General features: G+C 41.2%; 1 protein-coding gene across 3 annotated transcripts in view; it reads right to left on the bottom strand.

Annotated features, from left to right (window-relative positions):
- Positions 1-11,541: 11,541 nt before the first annotated feature.
- Positions 11,542-23,909, bottom strand: part of LOC117259801 (cGMP-inhibited 3',5'-cyclic phosphodiesterase 3A-like) — a 74,444-nt gene continuing 62,076 nt past the window's right edge. For 2 of the 3 annotated variants that reach the window (XM_033631541.2, XM_033631542.2), the window contains 7 exons: positions 20,380-20,491; positions 19,752-19,859; positions 19,100-19,299; positions 18,709-18,912; positions 18,334-18,495; positions 13,799-14,066; positions 11,542-13,504 (listed from right to left, as the gene is read on the bottom strand). In XM_033631541.2, the coding sequence (XP_033487432.2) occupies positions 13,188-13,504; positions 13,799-14,066; positions 18,334-18,495; positions 18,709-18,912; positions 19,100-19,299; positions 19,752-19,859; positions 20,380-20,491 (1,371 nt within the window). In that variant the 3' untranslated portion in view covers positions 11,542-13,187. The remainder of the gene's footprint in view (positions 13,505-13,798; positions 14,067-18,333; positions 18,496-18,708; positions 18,913-19,099; positions 19,300-19,751; positions 19,860-20,379; positions 20,492-23,909) is intronic. The other variant, XM_078167127.1, reaches the window with a different exon arrangement.

The following is a 23,909-nucleotide window of genomic DNA, read 5'->3' as shown; positions in this document are numbered from 1 at the left end:
GCCTGCCTCTCTCCTCCATTCATCCCTCCCTCTCTAATTTCTGCACATCTCATCTGAGCTTTATTTAGAATCACAGAGCATCTACAGTGTCATGCATTTGTCAGTTATATTTATAAGCTATAAACAAGGTCATTGAAAGCATCATATTTTTCAGCATCAGAAAACGCATATCTAAACTTTTAAAATAATACTTGTCTGATATCTTTGCTTTACAAAATGTGATCATTGAGACTTTCCCTCTTATGGTCACATGGTCAACCTGCATTTTGTAATGACTTGTCTTCCTGAGTCAGTTAATTTGGAGAAAATTCTCTTTATCCATGTTTATTAAAGTGACTATGACTCATGTTTACCCCTCAAAGCTTTCTGTAAATAAATAAATAAAGCAGGCATGTGATGGAGTTATATCTTTAAGTTCTGGATCAGACATTTTTCTTGGAAATGTTGTGGTCGAAGTTGCCTTTAATTTCAGCCTCAGAGGGAATTGGCCAGGGTTGGTGCTTTACAGATTACATTGCAATAAATGCTGATGTTATCCATGATGACATATATTATGGCTTACCTTTTAACTGTAATACTGCCATATTGTTTCCTTTTTCCCCCTTTCTTTCTGTCTTTATTTTGCACAATGTCATTAACAGAAATACAGACAAAAATAGAATAAAATAAAACAAAATAAATACCATCCTATGAAGACAAAACTAAAAAAAGAAGCTTTTTATAATGCCAAAATTTGTGTTATATGCATCACATTTAACCGTTTAACAATTTAAAGGTCTTCATAACTTTGTTATTCTTAACATTAGATAAGATGGTGCTGAACTGCTGTTCATAAATAAAGTGCAGGAAAGTCGGTTTGGTTTCTGACCAAGTTGTACAATATACAACATGTTAATTTCAATCTTATCTTTATCAAAATATAGGATTAAATCAAACATATTTATTTCAGCATTGATCTTACGTTTCTTTCTTAAGTTGGCACCATCAATCCGAAACACTCAGGTATATGTACAGTGACAAAATAAATGACAAATACTCTCTTTTTCCAGTCCACAGAAATCACACTTATCATCAATATTCAGCTTGAATCTTTCTAAAGCAAACTTTACTGGGTGAATTCAATGTCATATTTTGAAAGATACTTCCTTAAGATTGTTATTTATTTATTATTTATCTCAGACTTTCCATGTTTTCTCCTACTGTATATCATTAAATAAGGTAGACAAAAAACATACAGATGAAAGTACAGTAATAAATTAATCCCACCAATGTGAATTAATTTCTGCACAAGATTAAGATTAACAGGCAGATCCAAAGCACCAGAGTGTCATAGAAGTATAAGGACACTTTCTGGTATAGCTTTGAAAACAGCAGCATACTCCTTGGTTTTACAGGTGTTTTGAATGTATCCAGAATTTTTTTATATTCCCATGCATGCTCATTATCCACACGGAGACCTCACAAGATTAGATCTAAAAAGGGCACAGCTTATCGGGAGAAAGGAATGAATGAAGGGGAGGAAGTGAAGCTGGGAGATAGCCGTGGGTACAGACAGGTGGTGAAAGAGAGGGAGAGATCATAGCAGAGAGCAAAGAAGGAGCAGGATAGGGAGATGGGGAAGAGGAAATGTTGATATCAAAATATAAATCCGGCACCAATTTATCCTATATTCTTAAGTCCACCCAGGAAGAGGAGGATGTCTGGTGTTGATACTTAAACACATCCACTTGTAAATTCCAAAGGCTGAGGCAAACTGATCAGACAGGGAGCACTTCAAAGAGAAGGCAACTTCAGTGAAAACAAGATTACCAGAGGGATTACTTTCAGTCTGCGCTAGACAGAACATACAGTCAATTTATGAGATCCTCAGCACTGGAAATACCTACAGCAATATCTCAAAGAATTAATTTGATGATATCGTCACTGAAAGTTTAGAGATAGTAACAATGAACATAAAGAGCTCCAAACCCCAGGGGTCACTCTGTGCACACATTAGAACTCAAAACAACTGTGTAACTGGCTCAGTATGATGAGCAACATGAAGCAATGCAACAATTTATTGAACATTTCTGGGATCATCACATCGCACAACCTTCTGTCTGTCTTCCTTTTAGACAGCACTAACTTGCAATATTTTGCACTGACAAAGAACGAAAACGAAAGCAGATGAGACCTATGAACACTCTTTAACTCATATTTCATAGTATAGGTCGAAATGCAGTTCGGTTTCAGGCTCTTATTGAAGGTCATTGTGAACATTCCTGGGTAATAATAACCTGAATATAAGCTATGGGAAGCAAAGTAGAAACCAGGATTATTGCTTCATGGTTCTATGCCTCCACACACCAGTCATACCAGACATAAGTACATATGGACAATACAAAAAAATACAGCCTCTGGCTAAGGCTACCTCTGACATGGAGGCATAAAAATGTCAATGACAAGAAGCACACTTGGGTTCTGAACAAGAATACTGTCTAGCTGTAATGTCCAAGTCATGTTGCAAAGTAATGTGCTTACCAATTAGATGTCACTTGAAATCAGATATATACTGCATGATCCGTTGAGGCTCCCGATCCGCTCTTTCTCTCAACCTGTAAAAACGAATTCTTACAGCCGCAAAGGCTCAGTGTTGGCAGTAGGTGTTTTTGTTGTTACTCAACACTCTCTCTTAATAAGGGATGGGTATAAGGTACTCAATACCTTTAAGGTATCAGGTAACCTTTTTTGCAAACCTGCATTCAATCCTTTTTGTACCCAGATCTAGGAAAAAAGACTACTTGTATGGTTTTGTTAGCAGCCAATCACCGCAAGCACTCTTTGATTTAATGCAACGTTTGACTGGCCTACTGTCACAGTAGCTACAACCCAAACATATCTGTGCTGAAGTCCAGTGTATTTGACAGAGTTAGCAGTTCAGCATGCTGAAATGCATTCACCTGATAGGTATCAAATGATGTGGAAAGGTACTGTATCGGTAACAGTATTACTTCATAGGTACTGGTGTTGTAATTTCTTAGATGATACCCAGCCCTACTCTTACCAGTGTGTAGAACAGTGTTAATGTGGCCGCACTTACATTACACAAATTATAAGGAGGTTATTTTAAAGATTCAGCCAAGTGGAAAATACATGAACATCTAACTAGTCTCGCCACCAGACAATCAGAGATCTCTGCCTTCTGATAGTCTGGGGACACTCCTTTCTAAAGTGTGTTTAACACACCAGCGAAAACGGCCGGCAACAAAGCAACGCCTCTTGCATTTTTGAAAAGGACACGCCCTCCAGGAAATGTGCGCTCCCCCTTTTTTCGTCTGCAAGGAAACAAACACACAGAGAGCTTGAAAATGGATGCCGAGAGATTTAACTCCGTTTTATCAAACGTGTGCTCAGTCCACAAGATTGTGGAAATGAAGGACTTACAGCGACTTGAGCCATTTTGTACCGCTACACGTGTTTCTAGTCAGACTATGTTTACGAGCACAAGAGTTCAGCGAGCCACCGAAGGACCGCCCTGCAGATTTACTATTGGCTCTGCAACGTAGAGAGTTTTTTTGAACTCTGAAATTGTATCCGCCCATCTAAACACAAAATCAGGGAGAAAGTCATCAGTCTTTAGTTAAGCAAAGCGTCTAAAGACTGACTTGTGAGTCTACATCTAACAGCATTATTTATTACAGTGTCATCAGCATATGGGCAGAACTACAATTAAATAGGCCAATGGTATAGAGCTGTGCTTCATGTTAGTTAGGAGTGGCTATTGTATGTCAAGTTAACTAATTATAAACCAGCAGGACTGGAAAATATACTTAAAAGAAGCAGGCATATACTAGAGTACCTGTTACTCATTACCAGCTAAAAATATAAAAGCAACAACTGCAACTCACATGAAATGAAACTCAATTTTTTTCAGTGATTTAGTAAATTTAAAATTTGTAATAAAAATGTTGTAAAATCTGAGACTTGAAGAAGTGTCTAAAGAACAAGACAGACACGTGTGCAGCATTTATAAATCTTATTATTCAACAATATTCACATTACAACATCAACACTGCTCTGCTAGTGACAGGTTCTAATAATCCCAATATATTGTATAGTTACTTTGTAATACATTATCGAGAGGCACTTCCAGTAAGTCTGGCAATAGAGGAGCTACAGTATTGTGTCTAAATTACAAAACAGTAAAAATAAATATTTTTTCTAAAAGTTTTTTGTTATAATATACTTTTGAATCTGTACAGTATATATTTTTTTATACAAAGTCAAACAATATCTAGAAATAAAATGTCATATTTCACTTAAACAAATACTGGTGAATCATACAATTTCCCCATCCTGTAGGTATTGCTACATGTGTTAAGTGCAAGATACTGGAGAGAAGAAAATAATTGAGTCTGTGAAGCGCCCGCTACAGAAAATAAAAACATACCAGTCTTGTTTGTCTTGCTTTAAAGGTGGTGGAAAAAAAGAAAGTTTGTTTTGGTTTCCTTTGTGACAAACAAGGAAAGCTGATAAATGTAGCATTCAAACAATGTACATACATGTGAAAATGGTATGGCACAGGAGCAGAGCCTTTTAAAATGGCTGAAACAACAAACAATACAAAAAAGGAATGTTTTTGGTTCAGACCATCAAAAGAAACTACAAGGGCTTCAGTCTGAGAACAGAACGGTTGCTCAGGTCCACTGTAGTGCTACTGCTGCCTATTGACACGGCAGTGAAGTAATAACAGACAGCAAAGACGTGTGGACAACGCCGTGAGCTCCGGCCTGTTGTATCAATGCTAAGATGGTTCTTATGTTGCTTTAACCTGTCCTGTCCTCACATGAGAAGTGTTACAAAGGATAAGCATATCCAGACATCCTCGTCCAGGTTCTGGATAACACTGACAAATAAGAAGATGCAAGAAACATGCTCCTTTTAGGGCTCATTTTGTGCAAATCACAAAAAAACACAGAGTTCAAAAAGTGTCTTTGGTTTGCACAAGTTAATCCAGTGTGCAGCAACCCCCTTCCTCTCATCGTCACTTAAAAGAAACCACTGTTACTGGCTTTGACAAACGGACATAATGAAGTTGAAGACCCTGTACTTTTGTTGCTTTAGTGGTGAAATTTATGAATGCAATTGCCTGCTACAAACCACTGGGCCATGTTGCCAAGAAGACTCAGACCAAAACAAAACAGATGACATGAGCTTTCATGCTTTTGTGACCAAGAATCTTTACCTAGGATGAAAATACAGAATTCATAGAGCCAGCAGGTAGTTATTATATTACCAGGGACCAAAAGAAGGGGATTCTCATGAACTTCGAGAGCAACTTAAACACCCTCTGAAAATCTCGTTTTTGCTGACCTCTAGTGATTTAACTTTTCACCTTGCTACAGGGATGTACTTGCCTGGGTCCAGACCTTTAAACCCGCGCACTTCACCGAGTTTGAGTTGACTTATTCCTCTGACACAGCGGTTTCTCGGTTAAAATAAAAAACTACCAATGAGCACCACGGTGGGACTTGATTAGCCAATCAGGACCACGGGTGGGACTAATGTTGTCAGGCTTTTGTCGAGCAGTGTGCCAAGACCAATAAGGAGTTATACCAACAATGAGAAGCGCTAGAGACAAGATAGACGCTGCTATGGAGGCTGTTTGTCTTTACAATATCGACCGACATTGGAGTTAGTTTTACTGTGCTTCTAAAACCCCAGCAAAACAAGTATTTTGGCATGGCTATGCCAAAATGACGTAAGATTCAGATGGATATGTGGGTCTCTAGTGATCAGCTAGGGAAAATCATATCAACCTCCTTTACGAAAATCAGTCAGAGTGGACATAATATCAGACTGAGGACGGAAATGGAATTTAACAAGCTCACAATTCTGTCTGATATCTGGCAACGGATGTACAGAACAGTAGGGCTTTCCTATCGGCACTTTTGGACATGCCAAGTCAGATCAAGCTCCGTTGATTTGTGTTTTCATTACCAGTTAAAACGTGCTTATTTGTGGCGAGTGATGCGCAAGATGGACCATCTTGTTGAGCCAAAGCACGCCTGACCACCTTAAAGCTAGTTGCGGTGATGACAGATGGATTTTGTCAGGATTTTAGCAGGCAGGAGATGGGTATCCGGCGTATGTTCATGCAGTGCAGAGGGAAAATTCAAAAACTCTGACAACAGTACAAGAAAGTTGTTGAACACAGGAACACAAGCGTGGCAGACAGAAAAACGTTCTGTTGGTTCACAAGCACAAGTGTGTCATCAGTATAAGATACCTTCAAGCGGGTAGCTCTATTGTATGGAGATGTAAATCTGCAACGCTGAGCTGATGTGCTGAGTCAAACCAAGTCAAGCCAGGCCAGCAAGTGTATTCTGGGGTGTGTCATTACACAGTGACATTACTATTACCACTACTAGGTGTGGTTACAGATGCAACAAAGAAAACATCTCCCATGACACTGATGCAGCGTCTGGTCGGAGGTGAAACCACTGCTTTCAAACTAGTGTTAAGTCACTGTAAACTGGATCCATACCAGCGGTCCAACATGTCTTAGGCCCATTTACTAAACCACTTACATTTAACAATACAAGTGACCTTTGTGACAATGCGTGTTTCACAAGTTTGGATGTATTTCATCAGCTGTTCCAGGCATGCACTGGTTGCTATTCATTTATCACAACATGAAAATCTATAAGCACGCTCTTGAAACTTGTTTGAGTACTTAAATCCCCCCAACGTTCTCAAGTAATGCAGTGCAGAGTTTTTAAATTTATCTTTACTTAAATTGCAAAACGACACAAATTAATCCAGACAAATGATCACTGAGATGGGTTGTGCTAATATATTTTTATACTTAAGAAAAATGGATGAAAACCCTGGTTTGAATTCAAGAAGCAAAGAACTTGCAGAAACACTGGTATGGTCCTTTCATTTTGCTGCAAAAAGAACTGAAACCTGTTCTTAAAAGACTGAAGCAACCAACCAGCTGACCGCCCCCTTACAATATGTCTCAAAAAAACCCCTAAATGGCTACACACAGCTTGGATTGTTCACGGCAAAAATAGCGACCCCATAGTCTATCACAGCTTTGATTAAGTCTCTTTGATTGCTGCACTGTAGTGTACACAGTGAGGCAGGCTGGAAGGGGAAATCAGAGGAGGGAAGCATCTATTTTGACCAACTGGATCCCTAGTGAGCTTTGTATTCTCGGATCCCATACAATTCGAGAAAATAAAGAGAAGGGAGTATGAGATGCTACAAATTCCCAAACACAGAGATGGAGTATGGGATGGTACAAAGGTGAGAAAAGTGTTTGAGAGAAAATCCATTGCAATGCACATTAGATTGCAAGTGAGGCATCAATATACTGTACGGTGCGTTGGGTATTTACAGTGCATGGAGCTCAAGCTCATTCATGTGTGCTCAAACGCCTGTTGTGTACAGGCGGCTTGCTGAGCTTTTTACAGTCTTGCTTATTTTTAGAATAACTGAAGGTTGAAAGCTACGTTGCTGTACAAAGCTTAGAAAATGCTCAACTAAAAGACCCCAGTCAATGCTGTAGTGACCCACAGACGTGCAGATCAGTCATGTATCAGCTGGTGTTTACAGATCGCTGCTACTGGTAGACTTATCATGACAAGCCAACGCAAGGAGAGGCTATTGGAAGACATTTGGTCCAGGAGGGGACTTGGATAAATCTAACTGCATCCAACATTTGTGTTGGCAGGTAAAGCCCAGTTCAGACCACAAATTCGCAGTGAAACAAATTGAAACCTGCAATGCGCTGGTCTACATCACTCTGACACCTGCTAGTTTACACCATGGATGTATAAGGAGAACTGGATACAGTGCTGGAGGAGGGACTCCATTCATTCCTATAAAAGCTGCTCAGTGGCACATGAAGCTAAAAATGTTCAACTGCTGTGTGTAAAATTACCCAGATGATCAGCAACTCTTTGGCATCATTGGGCCATACAGCAAGAGTGGAAAACAAGTCTTTTTGTGCCCTACAGCATCACGTGACGGACTCAGAATTTTGTAATTCCAGTGTTTACCACTACAAAAAATGGCTTCAAAGCCAAGATGGTGACGAGATGGTGATTCGTCTTGGTAGCAAAGACCTTCTGTGCCTCCGTTCTAACTTCTGGCTTTTCAGACTTTTGTTGTAGTTGGATGTAATTTTACAGTGTCTTAAAATATGAATGAGGATAGTAATAGAGTGGCACGCTACCGTTGCATTTCTAGTAGTGATGAAATGGCAGGAACATTAAAAAACCAAGAGGGTCAAGAATTGGAGCTATCCATTGGTGCTGCAACAGGAGATCTCATATTTTTTTCATTGTTCCCAAGAAAAACAGGTCAAATTCAACAATGTTATACAGAACGGGCTGCTCCTCAAATAAATCGATGAGGTGATCCTTTCCTTACTCTGTCTAAAACTCCGCCATTTTGACCACCTGAAAATCTGTAACTGACTTGACCAGCTGATCTTGCTACAAGCTCATTGGCGGTTGAAAACTAGTGACGAGCCTTACGGTGCAAAACCAGCCACTGGCAACTTGAGAAGCTGAGTCACAGGAAACACCGTCAGCCAACTTGAGTCAACCTGAGATGGGCCAGGTCACACTGCTAAAATGGTTTTGTCCTGTCATGAATGTTTGGTCTGAGCTGGGGTTTAGAAACATAATGTTTCAGGGATCTCTTTGCTTTTTCTTTTTTATGGTCCCGAGCAACATAATCTTCTTTCATTACGTACTTATCCAGTGCTTCCGATCTAATTTTCACCAGTGTGGGAGGGTTGTTTCGCTTTTAATTAATTCCTTTGCAGTTTGTAAAGAGAAAGTTTTTCAAAATAAAGGTTAACTATTTAAATATCTGCAATAGTTTCCATTAAAATCTCTGAAACCACAAACAAAACCAGATATCTTGGCGTAGTCATGGACCTTAGTTTTAAAAACCACTTTAGGGCAGCCTATGAGCACCTTAAGAATACATCAAGAATTAAACAACGTATGTCTCAGCAGGATTTAGAAAAATGTCTTTCAGCGCTTATCTTCAGTAGGCTCAACCACTGTAACACTGTCCTTAAAGGTCTCTCTGAAAGTGAATCTGACAGCTACAGCTGATTCACAACGCCAGGAGAGACCACATCAGTGTAGTTTTCAGATCTTTGCACTGGCTTCCTGTGCGTCAAATAATGGACTCTAAAATACTTCTGTTGGTTTATAAAGCTCTGAATGGTTCAGGACCAAATACACTTCTGATCTGCTGCTCCATTATGAACCACCTAGCTCTCTCAGCTGGCCTGGGACAGGTCCGCTTACTGTTCCGAGAGTCAAAACTAAACTCGAAGAAGCAGCATTCACTTTTTAAACATCATATACCTGGAGCAAACTTACGGAAAACTGCTCCAACTCTTTGTTATTTTGAATCAGAGCTTCAGACTTTTCTGTTTGCCGCTTTCATTGTCATCTTCCATTTTATTTTACTCTTTTAAATCCTATTTTAATGTGTCTTTTTATATTGCCTTGTATTTCCTTAATGCCTTTTATGTCTTGTGTAAAGCACTTATTGTTGAAAATAAACTTGCCTTAGCTCTCCTCTCAACTAGAACTGAAACACAAACAATAAGCTCAGGCTTTGGTTAGCACAGACTTTCTTTTTCCTTGCAGTAAAAACAAGCTCAACCACTGCATCCTTTTGTAAGTACATGGAATAAGCATTCAAGGGCATTACGTTGCACAGTTTAGCTCTCCTCTGCACAATGGGCGTTTTGATAACAGTGCAATGGATACAGCTGAGGATTTAGACAGTATTAACATTAGCAAAACTCTAATTGAGTTAAGAAATTGGGTCACAGTAGGGCAAGTTCAGCCAGTAAAAATGTAGACAGTGTCTGCAAACAAACCTGTTAAACAGATTGCTTAGTTTCCTTTTCCTGGTAATGTTTTTCTCTTGTGATCGGCCCTCACCCAAGAACTCACCAGCACGTGAGACTGAATCCAAGTAAGCATTGTGTGTCACCTCGTTCACCTCAGCTGCTCATTCAGGAAGGAAATTCTGCAACCGCAAATTTCCCATACCTGCTACAAAACTGAAGCAAAATGACTTATCAATGCTGCTTAAATGCCTCTGACAACTAGTGCTGCTGCAGATATAACCACACACTGCTGACTCTGACTTACCTATCCAAGTCCACCTCCACTCTTGAGCCTGCCTTAAGTCTCAGGCAGCTTCTCAAAAAAGTGCTATCAAAATCTAAGAAGGTCCTTCACGTGTATCAAAATGTGTCACTGTTCACTTTGCAATTCTACAAGTACTTGCTACAGATTGGTACCCTCAGTGAGGACACAAAGCCGCCTTCAGTCTCTGGTTCTGTTCGCCTGTTCCTTTCCCAATGCCAGATCAAATACACTCTACCGTATTGCACACTTTGGATATGTGGATCATCACATGATTGATGATCCACATGATGATGATGAATCCGACTGAACTGGCTCATCTTCAAAGAGTTACATCTAGAGGAATCTACTTAAATGTGAAAAAGATCTGAGCCCCATCTGACCCTTCATAAGCAGCTACAAGTCAAGCCAACAGGCTTCTCCCTCTCCTCCTTCCTGTTTCATTACTAAGTCTCATTACTAAGGCTGTTCTCCTTGTTCACATCACATTCAAATTCATCACCAATCTGAATCTCTGAGGACATCAAAGGGGAGACACGGCCTGTGACGCCATATGCTAAGTCATTATTAAGGACAATAAATGGAGAAAAAAATCCAGAGGTCTGCTGACCTAAGATCAGATATCAGTGGAACTTCCTTTTAATCTATCGCAGAACGTAGACATCATCTTCAATGACAGCTTTTGTCAAAGCACATCTCTGTCATGTAAAATTCTTACATCTCTTATTCTTAGATCTCTTTTATATTTGCTCTCATTAAGGATAGACTACATTTACAAAATATTTTGATTTCCTTAGTGTAGGTAAAAAATAAAAAAAACCCTGACAGTATCACAGAAGATTAGAGACAGCCGCATTTACAGCTGGGAGCCAAAAATCATATCCAAACTGGAATCATATCCAAAATGCCAAGTAGCGAGTATTTGTTAGAAAGAACACAATTGTGGTTCTTATAGGTCCCTAAATGCCATAAACCTATATTACTGCAAACAAAGGCTACATATCTGCAAGGATGTAGCTATCTGCCAGGACCTGTCTATGTGACTACATGCGATACAAGCTAGCATGCATGGCTAACGTCACAACAGTATGACTGACAGACCATGTAATGGACTAGCAAATAGTAAATATTATTTACTTTGTGAATGTTTAGTTAACGCTTGAAAGAATAAAGATATTTTTGGTATATGAAGATTTGACCTCTTTTTTTTGTTGTTGTTAACCATTTTGGAATCAATACGCAGAATCAGAGTCGGCAAAAAACACTAGCAGCCTTTGCAGCCAATCCTGAAATTGTCTTGACTGGACTTAATTATTAACATCATATATATATTAATTATCATTACACATTTCTGCAGCTGAGACTCTTTTTCTGTTTTTTGTTTCGTTTTTCTTTACCTTTTTTTAAAGTCCATGGGTTCCATTACTCAGAAATAGCTGATATCATTTTTTCTACATAACTTTCTTTGCCTCTTTGTGCAACAACAAAAATGATTGAATGATTTAATCTAATTGAGATTTTTAGACAATTTGTTGTGGGTGCACAGCACCCCCTGGATGGCAATAGGAGCCACAGGGTTTTCTTTCTATGTCTCATTGAAGTAAATCCTCTTGGGTGATTTGAGAGCTGTACGTCAGCTCTGGCTCGAGCCACTATGGCTTACTGGATTACTTCACTTTCTGAAACATTTGGCCTACATACCGGCCTATAAATGATACTGCAAAGAAGAAAGAATTCTTGTCATTAGTGAGTACATTACTGTAAAGAAAACAAGTTGGGAAGTGGCATAGACACAAATGACATTTCCTTAACAAAGCACATTACCTTACCAGTTAGTCTTGTGTCTTGTAAGTTAGTTTGGATGTGATTAACAGTGTGAGCAGCTGCTTTGTACAAGAACCAATTGGAGGCTGACACTGAGAGAGCACAAAATAAATAAAATAGAATTGTGATACAGAGTATAACATCGTCAATAACTTTGTTTTCCTTGTGGTACCTTTGTGATCTGCAACAGCATGTCTCTGTGGACATCTGTGAAATAATAGCATCGCAAGCAGCAGAGAAAGAAACTCTTAAAGCAGTGGCAAAGAGAAGGAAACTGCGAGTCCTATTTGATTCTTTTTCTCTACGGGTTTCTGCCTTCCTGAGTTGTGTGGCCTGGAAACGTGTAGGTGTGCTGGACTTACTGAGTAACAAAAGACAGGGAAAAAACATGCTGACAAACATTGTTTTACATGAACAAAACCTTGTTTTGTATGTTTTTCCTTGAGCGAGAATAAAGCTTTTAGAGCAACAGGACCTCTTTGTTTGACTTCCTATCTGTTCTGAGTATGGAATGTGTTTCTACAGTAGCATTGTGGGTGTGTGTGTTTGTGTGTGTGTGTGTGTGTGTGTGTGTGTGTGTGTGTGAGAGAGTGTGGCTGTATGGCTGTATACACAATGTACTACAACTGTCCCTTTCTTTCCATCTCCCTCCGAAATCCACCCGTCTAGCCTCAGAGGACACAGCTTTTTCCCTGGCTTTCATCCCATTGTCTTCAAGGAGAGGGGGCTTGTTGCACATCCTCAGCCAGCATGGGAGCACTAAGAAGGGTGGAGCGGGGCTCGTGACAGTGTATTACTCACTGGTGGAGTGAATCTGTGAATTGGCGTGGTATGGCCCGTAGTGCAGGTTGGGCAGTCTGGGTGAGGGCAGGGCAGCAGATCCAGACTAAAACAAACACTACAGCAAAGACAAGTAAAGTCCCAATCATTCTCTTTTTGTTTTTCATCTTCTACTCCTCAGTCACGCCATGTTTTGCTCATCTCACCTCTCTCAGATGAACTGGGCATGCATCATCCCTGTCCTCAAACCCAGTTTTTGTTAGGCACATATTACCCAAAACATCTTCTACAGTGTTGTGTCAAAGTGATGTGCTGGCTACCATATCAAGAGTTTAGTTAGGAAAGAAACAAATATGTTTAGACAACGTTCAGAATCCTGGTTTTAAGAGGAGGTCAAAGCTCATAATATCACTCTGGCTCCTCCTCATTTTCCCCTGAAGGTTCTGATTGCGAAAGGATTTCTTCTTCCTCTATAGCCGGCACCTCTTCCCTTTCATCAAGGCCATCAGTCGAATCATCCTCTTTGCTTGCTTGCTCCTCCTCTTCCTCGTGAATGGCTGTGATTGGATCTGTGGGGCTGCTGATGCACTTCGGGTCCTCTTTCTGAGCCTCCTCCTGGACTTCTGCAGCGATTACTCTTTTCCACATTTCATGGTTTTCCAGAATATGCTGCGTGATCTGGCAAAACACTTTCCTCCTGCTCACCTTTTTGGTTTGTTGCAGCTCTGTCAGACACAAAGTCAACAGTTAGACACAACCTTGGAAAAGTTGGTCATGACCTTGCTTTCCCAAGACTGAGACTAAAGGATTAATAGCTGCACTGATGTCCGTACATTAGCTTAGCTTAGTTTAGCATCAAGAGTGAACAAGTTATATGTCATTAGTCTCATACATACAAAAACCTTTATGTAAAATCCAAACCTGTTCCTTTCCAAATTAACCACGCCTCAAATCTACACTTGACACTACTGAAACTAAAAAAAACCCCCAAAACATTAATTATTAAGAGGTTGACATACGGGAGGTGTCAGAACCTGTTGAGGCTTCCTCATCTGCAGTATCCTCCTCTTCCTCTTCTGTGTCTTGTCCCTCCTTTGCCTCTTCTGACTCCGTCTCCCCCTCAGGTGGATCAACCCAGTGTCCTGGCATAAGAGCAGCAGAGGCGTAGGAGGAGCACAGAGGCCCCACTATGTGAGTGATGAATGACTCCTGTAGTTTAGCAAGCTGTGGAGCAGATCGGTCCATGAATGGGCTGATGGGAAGGCCCAGGCTTGCTTCCTCGTCACCCTAGAAGGGTACAAACATGGCAAATGTGTGAGATGCACAGAGATGCTAATATATAGCAATGTGCTGGAAAATGAACATATAAGCACATTATATTTTATAATAATACAAGTTGAGATTGGATTGAGAAGATTGGTCTGGTTCAATCAAGGAGGCCAGAATTAATGGGGCAGGAAGTAGGGCAGGACCCATTAGCCCTCCAACACCTCTGGCCCACATTTATTGAAGTCACAGAATGCTGTATTGGGGCTGGAGTGATCCTATTCCAAGGTGGTCTCTAGTTCTCTCTGCATTTCATTGTTACCAGCTGCGACGACTGGTATTGTTTTCACTTTGTGAGTTTAGCCCCATTTCCACCAAGTAGTACAGTATGGTACAGTACGCATTTTTCAGTTTCCACTGTGAAAAGTTGCGGATGGTACCAATGGATCTGTTCCGTGCCTTCCCCATTTTTGGTCCCCCCTCTGTTGGGGTACCTAGCACACAGATCTGGTACTAAAAGGTGGAGCTGTGAACACTGCAGTCTGTTGATTGGTCAACGGCGGACGGTCACTCTGCTCAGGGCTGAGGGGTGGCTGGTTTTGAGGCTCATGTAAGCACTGTTCATACCGTGGTAAGTCTTCAAGGGTTTATATTAATTTCAACTGGATCATGTGAACGGTATATACTCTAATCCTCACTTGGAGGAAAAAAAAGCGCTGCAGAGCGTTGTTCCTGTGGGCTCTGGCAACACTAAACCCCTGAGCTTGCCTTAGAAGGACTAAATGCACAAACCAGCTATCCTTAAATATCCCATGGAGAGAGACTCTCACTGCAGTCTGTTCTGTTTTGTTCAGAAAATGGTGGCATGCAACTTTGTTCTGTGGACGATAAACAAGGTGCAGACTTCCATCTGTGTCACCTGTAATAAGGACATACAGTGAGTGCTGGACGGAGCAGTGAGTGACAACAACCCCGCCCACATTTAAGAGTACTGTTTGTGGTGGAAAAGCCAGGGTCTAGGTACCATGTCTGAAGGGTTACTTTTGGTTCCAAAGGTACCATACCGAAAGTGTTTGGTGGAAACAGGGCTCATCATCATGGCATAATGTGGTCCTGGTGACACATACTGTAGAGGGAACTACCAAAGAAGCTGTTTTGACTACTTCTGCGCATGTTTATACATCTGTCTGCCCGTAAACAGATTTTGTCAACACAATAAAGTCGCAACCATGCAAGATGCAATCACAAAACTTTACAGGGGTCTATTGAGATCAAAACGTAGGCCAAGTTCAAAGATGGGTGTGGTCTAAGCAAAGGCCCTGGAAATAGTGTGGTCGGAAGCAAGATAAAGGGCCATTGCCCCCCTCCCCAACTTTACGCCCCTGGCCTACATCCTCTTTTAAGTCATGGATCGTTTTACCGCGACTGGAATGAGCCGATCACAAAACAGTCTCTAGTGTTTTGATGGTATTTTTGTTTTCTTTTTCATGTGTTTCTCCTTACATTTAGTGTTTCATTTGTAACTATACTGAGAAAAGTACTACATTACATACATTTAATGATTTATCAAATACACTGATATTGTTTATAACATTTTAATAATTTATCTGGCTTGTACATGCAGGTTAACGCCATATTATAAGTTTTATGTTTTTGTTTTTTAATTCATATACACTGAATATGCCGCTATAAAGTTCCTCTGGAAAGCACAGACAGTCACAGATACACTACCACTGGATACAATCTCTGGAAAGTAGGTCAAGAAGACTAGAAATAGAAAAACATCAATTCAAACTATGCTGAATCAATCATACAAATGAGACTGTTACATGGCCCCACAAGGTCACCACTGATAAATACTGACATAAATATTCTGACTAATTATCTCTGACCTCCACATATGCAGAGACACAACATGCAATATATCAGATGTTTGTAATTGTACTTGTTGAAGGAGCTATTTATATAACAACTGTCTACTGTAAATGGAGGCTGGATTAAGACAAGCTAAAGTGGTGCCATGCTGCTCCTTCCTTGTACTTGGGGTATTTGTTGTTAATGCCTTTTCTATTTTTCTGTTTTGTGCCCAAAAAGACAGAGCTATCAATCTGGCAACGGAATCTCATCTTTGGATTTGTTCTGCTGACTGCAGTCCTGGTGGCACTGACCATCTTACACAGCATGAATTGGTTTTCTCAACAGAGTTTGTCGCTCATTTTGGGATATTTTCCATTATTTTGACATTTGCTGATAATAAACGCGGCGCCGTGTGGCCGTGGTTTATGTTTCAGTGTGCGAGGAGATGTAGCTTCTGCTGTAACTTCCTATATTGTGGCAGGCATGTAGTGAGCTTTTGTGTTTGTTTTCTGATGTCAGGGCTTTTAAAGCAATTCAGTAGGAGGACAGCGGGGCAAGGGCTGTCATTGCTATGGCAACCTGAAACCTGATTGGCGTCAGTGCACTGCACAAGTGGTTGATGCGATAGGTGTGTGTGTATATGTATAGTAAGTGGAGAGAGAGAGGGAATTGTTCATCATAACAAGAAGAGCATAATATAAATAGATTTATGTGTGTGCAATTTATACAGTGCAGCACATATACATGTATATGTGTGTGCCAGTTACGTCCTTGTGATCTCTCTGTGTGGCTGTGAATGAGCGTTGTGAAGGATGACTCATTTAGGACATCTGTCTCCCCACTGAAGAGAAAAACATACACACTCACTCTGTCTCTCACTAACTCCACCCGTTTGTTACATCTGTGAACAAATACTGAGGACAGTAAATATCAAAAGTCTCACATTAGTGCACTTCCACTAAAAACATGCCCTTACTAGACAGGTCATCGTACTGTATCTCCCTGGCTAATCGGATTTTATCTTTATTGACTTCCTCGGCACTAACTGGACTGACCAATCAGAGGCATTGTTAGTTAGGAGCAGGATTTGTCGCCAGGCTTCCACCTACTATAGTCTCTGACAAATTCATGAGGTAGCAGGTGACTCTTTTGACTACTCTATTTCTGTTCAGAGGGAACACCAAGTGGCACACATAAAACACTCGCTGAAGGGTCCTTGAGTCAGAAAGTAAATCACTATCATCTGCAGAGGAGACGCTATGTAGTCTACCCTGACCTTGCTGAGGAGGAAATGAGCAAAAAGATGAATTGCCTCTTGAGAGAAATAGAACATTACAGTTACATCTTTATCCTTATTATCATTTTTATATATTTTTAGAATCTAATGACAGTTTGTAGGTTGTTTGGTCCCTGTCCATCAAATCCAATCAAGTAACACACACAGAGTCCTGATGAAAGAGAATAATTGAGTTCTTGACCGTTTCAAGGGACGGTGTGTAAGATTTAGGGGGATTTAGTGGCATCTAGTGGTGAGAACTGCAGATTGCAACCAGCTGAAACTTCTCCAGGTTTAACATTCCTTAAGTGTTTGTAATGTTGGCTAATATTAAAGATGTAGTGTGTGGGATTAGTGGCATCTAGCTGTGAGGCTGCAGAATGTGAGCATAGCCTTAATGCAGGCAGGACATGATGTCAAGCTCAGCTCACATCCCAGCTACATCAGCTGATCTTGAACAGCCCAATCAGCTGATGGAGCAGCTGATTGATGGAAGGGAGTCAGCTGATAGATCACATGATTCCTTTCTATGCAACCAATTGGCAAATCTCATTCAGGGCGCCCTATTTAAACTGCTCTGGCCTGCCTACTGTTGCTGCTTCCTCTGCAACCCGCCTCCACTCCAGCTCCTCCTTTTAATGCTGTGTCTGACCTATCAATGTCACTTCTGTTTGTCACTGATGCTGGCTATGTTCTGTTCCCGGGGGGTCTTTGCTGCTGCTCTCTCTGCCTCAGGCTTTCCTCATAAGCACGTGGAGGAGGCTTTCTGCATAGGCCCAAGGAAAGGCAGAGACGCCCCAGAACACAAAATGGAAATGTTTCTTTGACTAAAGTGTTCCTGACTGAACTGAAACTTCCTGGTGTGCCAAGCGTGTATAAGAACTATGGGGGCCGAGTCAAAACGTGAATCGCCCGTTTTAGAGCCAGTGTTATTTGTCCATTCTTGAATACTGTAGAACAACATGGCAGACGCCGTGGAAGAGGACACACTCCGTATGTGCTGTAGATATAAATGGTTCATTCTAAGGTAACAAAAACATGATTCTTAGTTTTTATCAGTGAGAATTATTCAGCACTTACTGTACTTAGTATAGTGCACTTCCATCTATGTATAAACTTTAAAAGTTAGATTTTGAAGGAGATTTCTCAGCATACTTGTTCGTAGAACTCATTGACGATCCCCTCTGTCCACTGCAGGTGCAGCTCCTTACACTTCAGCGGTCCATTGACATCAGCCAGCTTGATGCACATCTGGCACACCAGCAATCGATCGTTTTCGTTGGTCCAATCAATACCAGCCACCCCTTCATCGCCCACCTGAAGAGATGTGCACAGGAATGTTTGTGGATTGTAAACAATTTCCCACTGACTGGTAGTCAGCTTTAGTTTAGGACAATTTAGAAGAAAGAGAAATTACAGGAACAGAATAAATAATTTAAAGGGAGAAGAGAAAAGATCACTAATGATAATAACTTTAGATGGATGACGGATGGTTCCTTTGTTGATCTACAGTATATTTCATAGTTTTACCTTTGCATTAAACTCTGCAAGAAAGTCAAAGTGCTTTTTGAGGTCGGTGGCCAGGATGGCTTCAATGACCAGGAAGCGGAAGCGCTTGAACTCCACATGTTCAAGATTAGCCAGGAAGTTAAACTCAGGTCGAGACATGAAGAGGTTCCACGCTGCAGCTGCATGGTGATTTTCCAAGACTGAACGATCGTTGTACAGAAGAGCCTACAGCGGAAGACCAAGGGAAGAAAGTGAAAGTCACATTCAAATTTGGTATTCAAGATGTAAGCTTGTGTTTCGGGAGCTCTGGTATTGGCTCTGCTTTACACTTCTTCATATCACAATTGATATCCGAACTGCTGAGCTCCTGCTAAAGGTTTTTGCTGCTGCACGAACATGCTGGTGCATTTACCTGTGGTGCACTGGTAGCTACTAGAAAGGCGTTGGTTCTTCCTGGATGGTCATAGTCGTGCATGGCAGCAGCTACATACAGGGCCATGAGCTCCAGGCCAGGTATAAGGCCAGCCAGGGAGCCATAGCCGTCCTCCAGCACAGAGTTCATCTTAGACACCAGGAAGCCTGTGGCACCAGGTGTTATGCCATTCTCTGCGTCTAGGGACAATAAAGAGAACAAAGTTCACGCCCCAGTCACTGATAGTACTCTTTACTCAAATGCTGCCATTTCATTAGAGTGTTTAAGGTGTTTATTCACTAAGAAATCAAGCATGTTGTCTCATTTCGCCTACTCGACATTATCTAGCTCTTCTCTTTTATAATTATTTCTGAGGGCATTTTATGACTTTATTAGATACCGATAATATTGAGGGATGACAAGAAATGACAGAGAAGGAACACCTCTTAACCCTAAGCCACAGTGAGTGGTAGGATTTGTTTGACAATGAGAGAGAGAGAGAAGAACACAGCCATGATTAATACCACCCCAGCCCATCAAAAGACTGGTGTTAGATTCAAGTGGAAACAAAAAAGAGATTTACATTGCCCAGAATATGGGTCAGAGGGAACATTCTTGCATGTTAACCATTATCTGCATTAAAAGTCCTCACCAGTGTGTATCCCATTCTCAGTCAGCAGGGTGGGCAGGCCTGGCACAGGCTGAGTGGTGAGGAACCAAACAGCATGTAGCACATCAGTGGCATGGATCCGGTTGTGATCTGGATAGAATAAAATTATTTGTATGTTGGTAAAGAGATGACATTTATTAATAGCAGTCAGCTTCATCTTAAATTTGAGGTACTGGTATTGCAAAAGCTCTCAGTTAAACAACTCTACAGTGCATTAAATATAGTTGTCCCCCTGAAAAGTATGAAAAATGGTTAAAACAAGCATTAATATTTCATTTTAAATGTACAGTACTTCTGTCACATGGTGTCATTTAAATCCCTTGCAGTAAAAACATTCTAAGACTTCATGTAATCGTCAGCTACATCTTTAGTTTTAATGTGAAATTACATGATCATCTTCCGATACCAAACACCAAACAGGAAACCTGATATTCCTGCCAAGTGTGAACAAGGAAAGCATGCTTTATATTACCGAAGCAGAAAGTAGGCCTGTTAGTGATGCTTCATTACTATGACAATGCAATACATCCCTCTTGTGGCAGATAAAGGTAACGCTGGACATAAATAATTCACTGGTACTATTGAATAAACATGAAGATCTTCTACTCACAAGGGATGACCCTGTATCCGTTCTCCAAAGCATGGAAGTAGTTCATGAACTCTTGTACGGGAATTCTAAAGGTCTCAAACAGACCTGTGTCCTCAAAGAGCTTATAGGAAACCTGGGACATAACAAAAGGAACACACACTGTGAGTCGTATCTCATCTTTGTGGAGGTTCAGGGGTCTATTCCAGAAAGCAGGTCTAACCTTGAACTCTGAGTTAAAGAACCCTGAGATGGAAAACTCTGTATTTCTGATCAGTTCAGCCAACTCTGAGTATGTTTAGTCTGAGTTAAGCTCATGTGCGGTGAATGAAAAATGCCACAATGAATGGAGCTCTCATACTACAGTTCACCATGGCAAGAGGTAATAAGAAGCAGAGCCTCCATTTAATGTGGTGGATGTACAGATATTAACGCATGTACAGTACAGGCCAAAAGTTTGGACACACCTTCTCATTCAATGCGTTTTCTTTATTTTCATGACTATTTACATTGTAGATTCTCACTGAAGACATCAAAACTATGAATGAACACATGTGGAGTTATGTACTTAACAAAAAAAGGTGAAATAACTAAAAACATGTTTTATATTCTAGTTTCTTCAAAATAGCCACCCTTTGCTCTGATTACTGCTTTGCACACTCTTGGCATTCTCTCCATGAGCTTCAAGAGGTAGTCACCTGAAATGGTTTCCACTTCACAGGTGTGCCTTATCAGGGTTAATTAGTGCAATTTCTTGCTTTATCAATGGGGTTGGGACCATCAGTTGTGTTGTGCAGAAGTCAGGTTAATACACAGCCGACAGCCCTATTGGACAACTGTTAAAATTCATATTATGGCAAGAACCAATCAGCTAACTAAAGAAAAATGAGTGGCCATCATTACTTTAAGAAATGAAGGTCAGTCAGTCCGGAAAATTGCAAAAACTTTAAATGTGTCCCCAAGTGGAGTCGCAAAAACCATCAAGCGCTACAACGAAACTGGCACACATGAGGACCGACCCAGGAAAGGAAGACCAAGAGTCACCTCTGCTTCTGAGGATAAGTTCATCCGAGTCACCAGCCTCAGAAATGGCAAGTTAACAGCAGCTCAGATCAGAGACCAGATGAATGCCACACAGAGTTCTAGCAGCAGACCCATCTCTAGAACAACTGTTAAGAGGAGACTGCGCCAATCAGGCCTTCATGGTCAAATAGCTGCTAGGAAACCACTGCTAAGGAGAGGCAACAAGCAGAAGAGATTTGTTTGGGCCAAGAAACACAAGGAATGGACATTAGACCAGTGGAAATCTGTGCTTTGGTCTGATGAGTCCAAATTTGAGATCTTTGGTTCCAACCGCCGTGTCTTTGTGAGACGCAGAAAAGGTGAATGGATGGATTCCACATGCCTGGTTCCCACTGTGAAGCATGGAGGAGGAGGTGTGATGGTGTGGGGGTGTTTTGCTGGTGACACTGTTGGGGATTTATTCAAAATTGAAGGCACACTGAACCAGCATGGCTACCACAGCATCCTGCAGCGACATGCCATCCCATCCGGTTTGCGTTTAGTTGGACGATCATTTATTTTTCAACAGGACAATGACCCCAAACACACCTCCAGGCTGTGTAAGGGCTATTTGACCAAGAAGGAGAGTGATGGAGTGCTGCGGCAGATGACCTGGCCTCCACAGTCACCGGACCTGAACCCAATCCAGATGGTTTGGGGTGAGCTGGACCGCAGAGTGAAGGCAAAGGGGCCAACAAGTGCTAAACACCTCTGGGAACTCCTTCAAGACTGTTGGAAAACCATTTCAGGTGACTACCTCTTGAAGCTCATGGAGAGAATGCCAAGAGTGTGCAAAGCAGTAATCAGAGCAAAGGGTGGCTATTTTGAAGAAACTAGAATATAAAACATGTTTTCAGTTATTTCACCTTTTTTTGTTAAGTACATAACTCCACATGTGTTCATTCATAGTTTTGATGCCTTCAGTGCGAATCTACAATGTAAATAGTCATGAAAATAAAGAAAACGCATTGAATGAGAAGGTGTGTCCAAACTTTTGGCCTGTACTGTATATGGAAATTGTGCTCATTTATCTTTAATTCACTATTTAGGTCCTAGCCAACATAACATCTTAAATTAAATTGTTCGGCTTTAATCTAATGGGGACAAAACACTGGGCAGCAGATGATTTTAATGATTTTACACACACCTTAAGGTGCAGCCTAGACACATCATCAGTGATGTAACCTGTGGTCATCGGGTGTTTCGAGTCTTTCAACATCATACACCCTCGCTCAGCCAGGGTAAATCAGACCCCAGGCTGTGTTTCTTATCCACAGATCACCCCTTTTTGATCCACAGCCATCTTGATGCCCTCTCAGCAGCATCAGTGATGTTCCTTATGGCTCTCTCGCTGTGCAGTCCTCTGATCCCCAGCAACTTGAGGGCCCTGTAGAGGGACTGGCTGGCAAATCCTCTGCAGCTGACCTCGATGGGGTAGCATCAAGACGTCCATCCATTGCTTTGGCATTCACCAGCGAGCTTGTCAAACTTGGCTTTCTTCCTCTCAAACGCCTCTCCCATCTGGGCTTCCCAGGGCACGATCAATTCTAGCAGGACCACCGGCCTTGATGATTCTGACACGAGAACCATATCAGGCCTGAGCATGGTCACAGCTATGGTGTCTGGGAATTTGAGCTGTCTCCCCAGGTCAACCTTTAGCTGCCCAAAGTCCTTCTGACGGGTTTGTGCGCTGTTGTAGCTTCTCTTCGGCTTTAACAAAAGCAATGGAGTACTTCGCTGGTTGTTGCTGCCTACTGAGAGAGATCCCTGCGCTGATGGCCTCTGCCATAACCCTCAGCACCTGGTTGCGGCGCCAATAATGTGCTTTTGGGCAACAGCTTAATATGTATTCAAGGGACCTCTATTGGATCAACAAATACATCTAAGACTTGGAGACATGATTGTAAGCACACAATCATATCTAGTAATAATGTGTTTGGTGAAATAAAATAGCATATCTGGCTCTGTTAGAGGGAGGAGACACAGAGAAAACCTGCCAGCAAGCAGGTTTGGCTCACAGTCAATTACCATGGTAACAAACCCAGAATTCAAGTGACCTCTCTTTCTGAAACAGAGTTTCTCTCATCTCAGGGTTAGCAAACTCAAAGTTTTCACTTGACCCACTTTCTGGAATACACCCCAGATGTATAGTTGGGTCAAGTCACTTGTCATTCCACAGCACACTTTTTGTTATAGTAAGGTCAAGAATCCACAAGTCAACACAAATTGTTTTTGGAGCTGACATTTTGGTCAACGCTACATGTGTCACTGATCTGTGCTTTCATTTTCTAGTGTTGGTTTTGATGTTGTTGTTGTTGTTGCAGGCTTAAAATGGAAATTCACTCTTACTACCACCTGCACTGATAGCTAATGTCCCTACCACATTGAGCTGCTAATTGAGAAAATGAAAAAAAAAAAAAATCCATTAATATAAGTTCCCTGTAATTGACTCAGTATTGATATGTCTTCATCAAATAGATGTCATGTGAGTT

This window comes from Epinephelus lanceolatus, chromosome 4 (assembly GCF_041903045.1).
Source record: "Epinephelus lanceolatus isolate andai-2023 chromosome 4, ASM4190304v1, whole genome shotgun sequence".
Classification (NCBI taxonomy): Eukaryota; Metazoa; Chordata; class Actinopteri; order Perciformes; family Serranidae; genus Epinephelus; species Epinephelus lanceolatus.
This window is presented reverse-complemented; position numbering and strand designations above follow the sequence as displayed.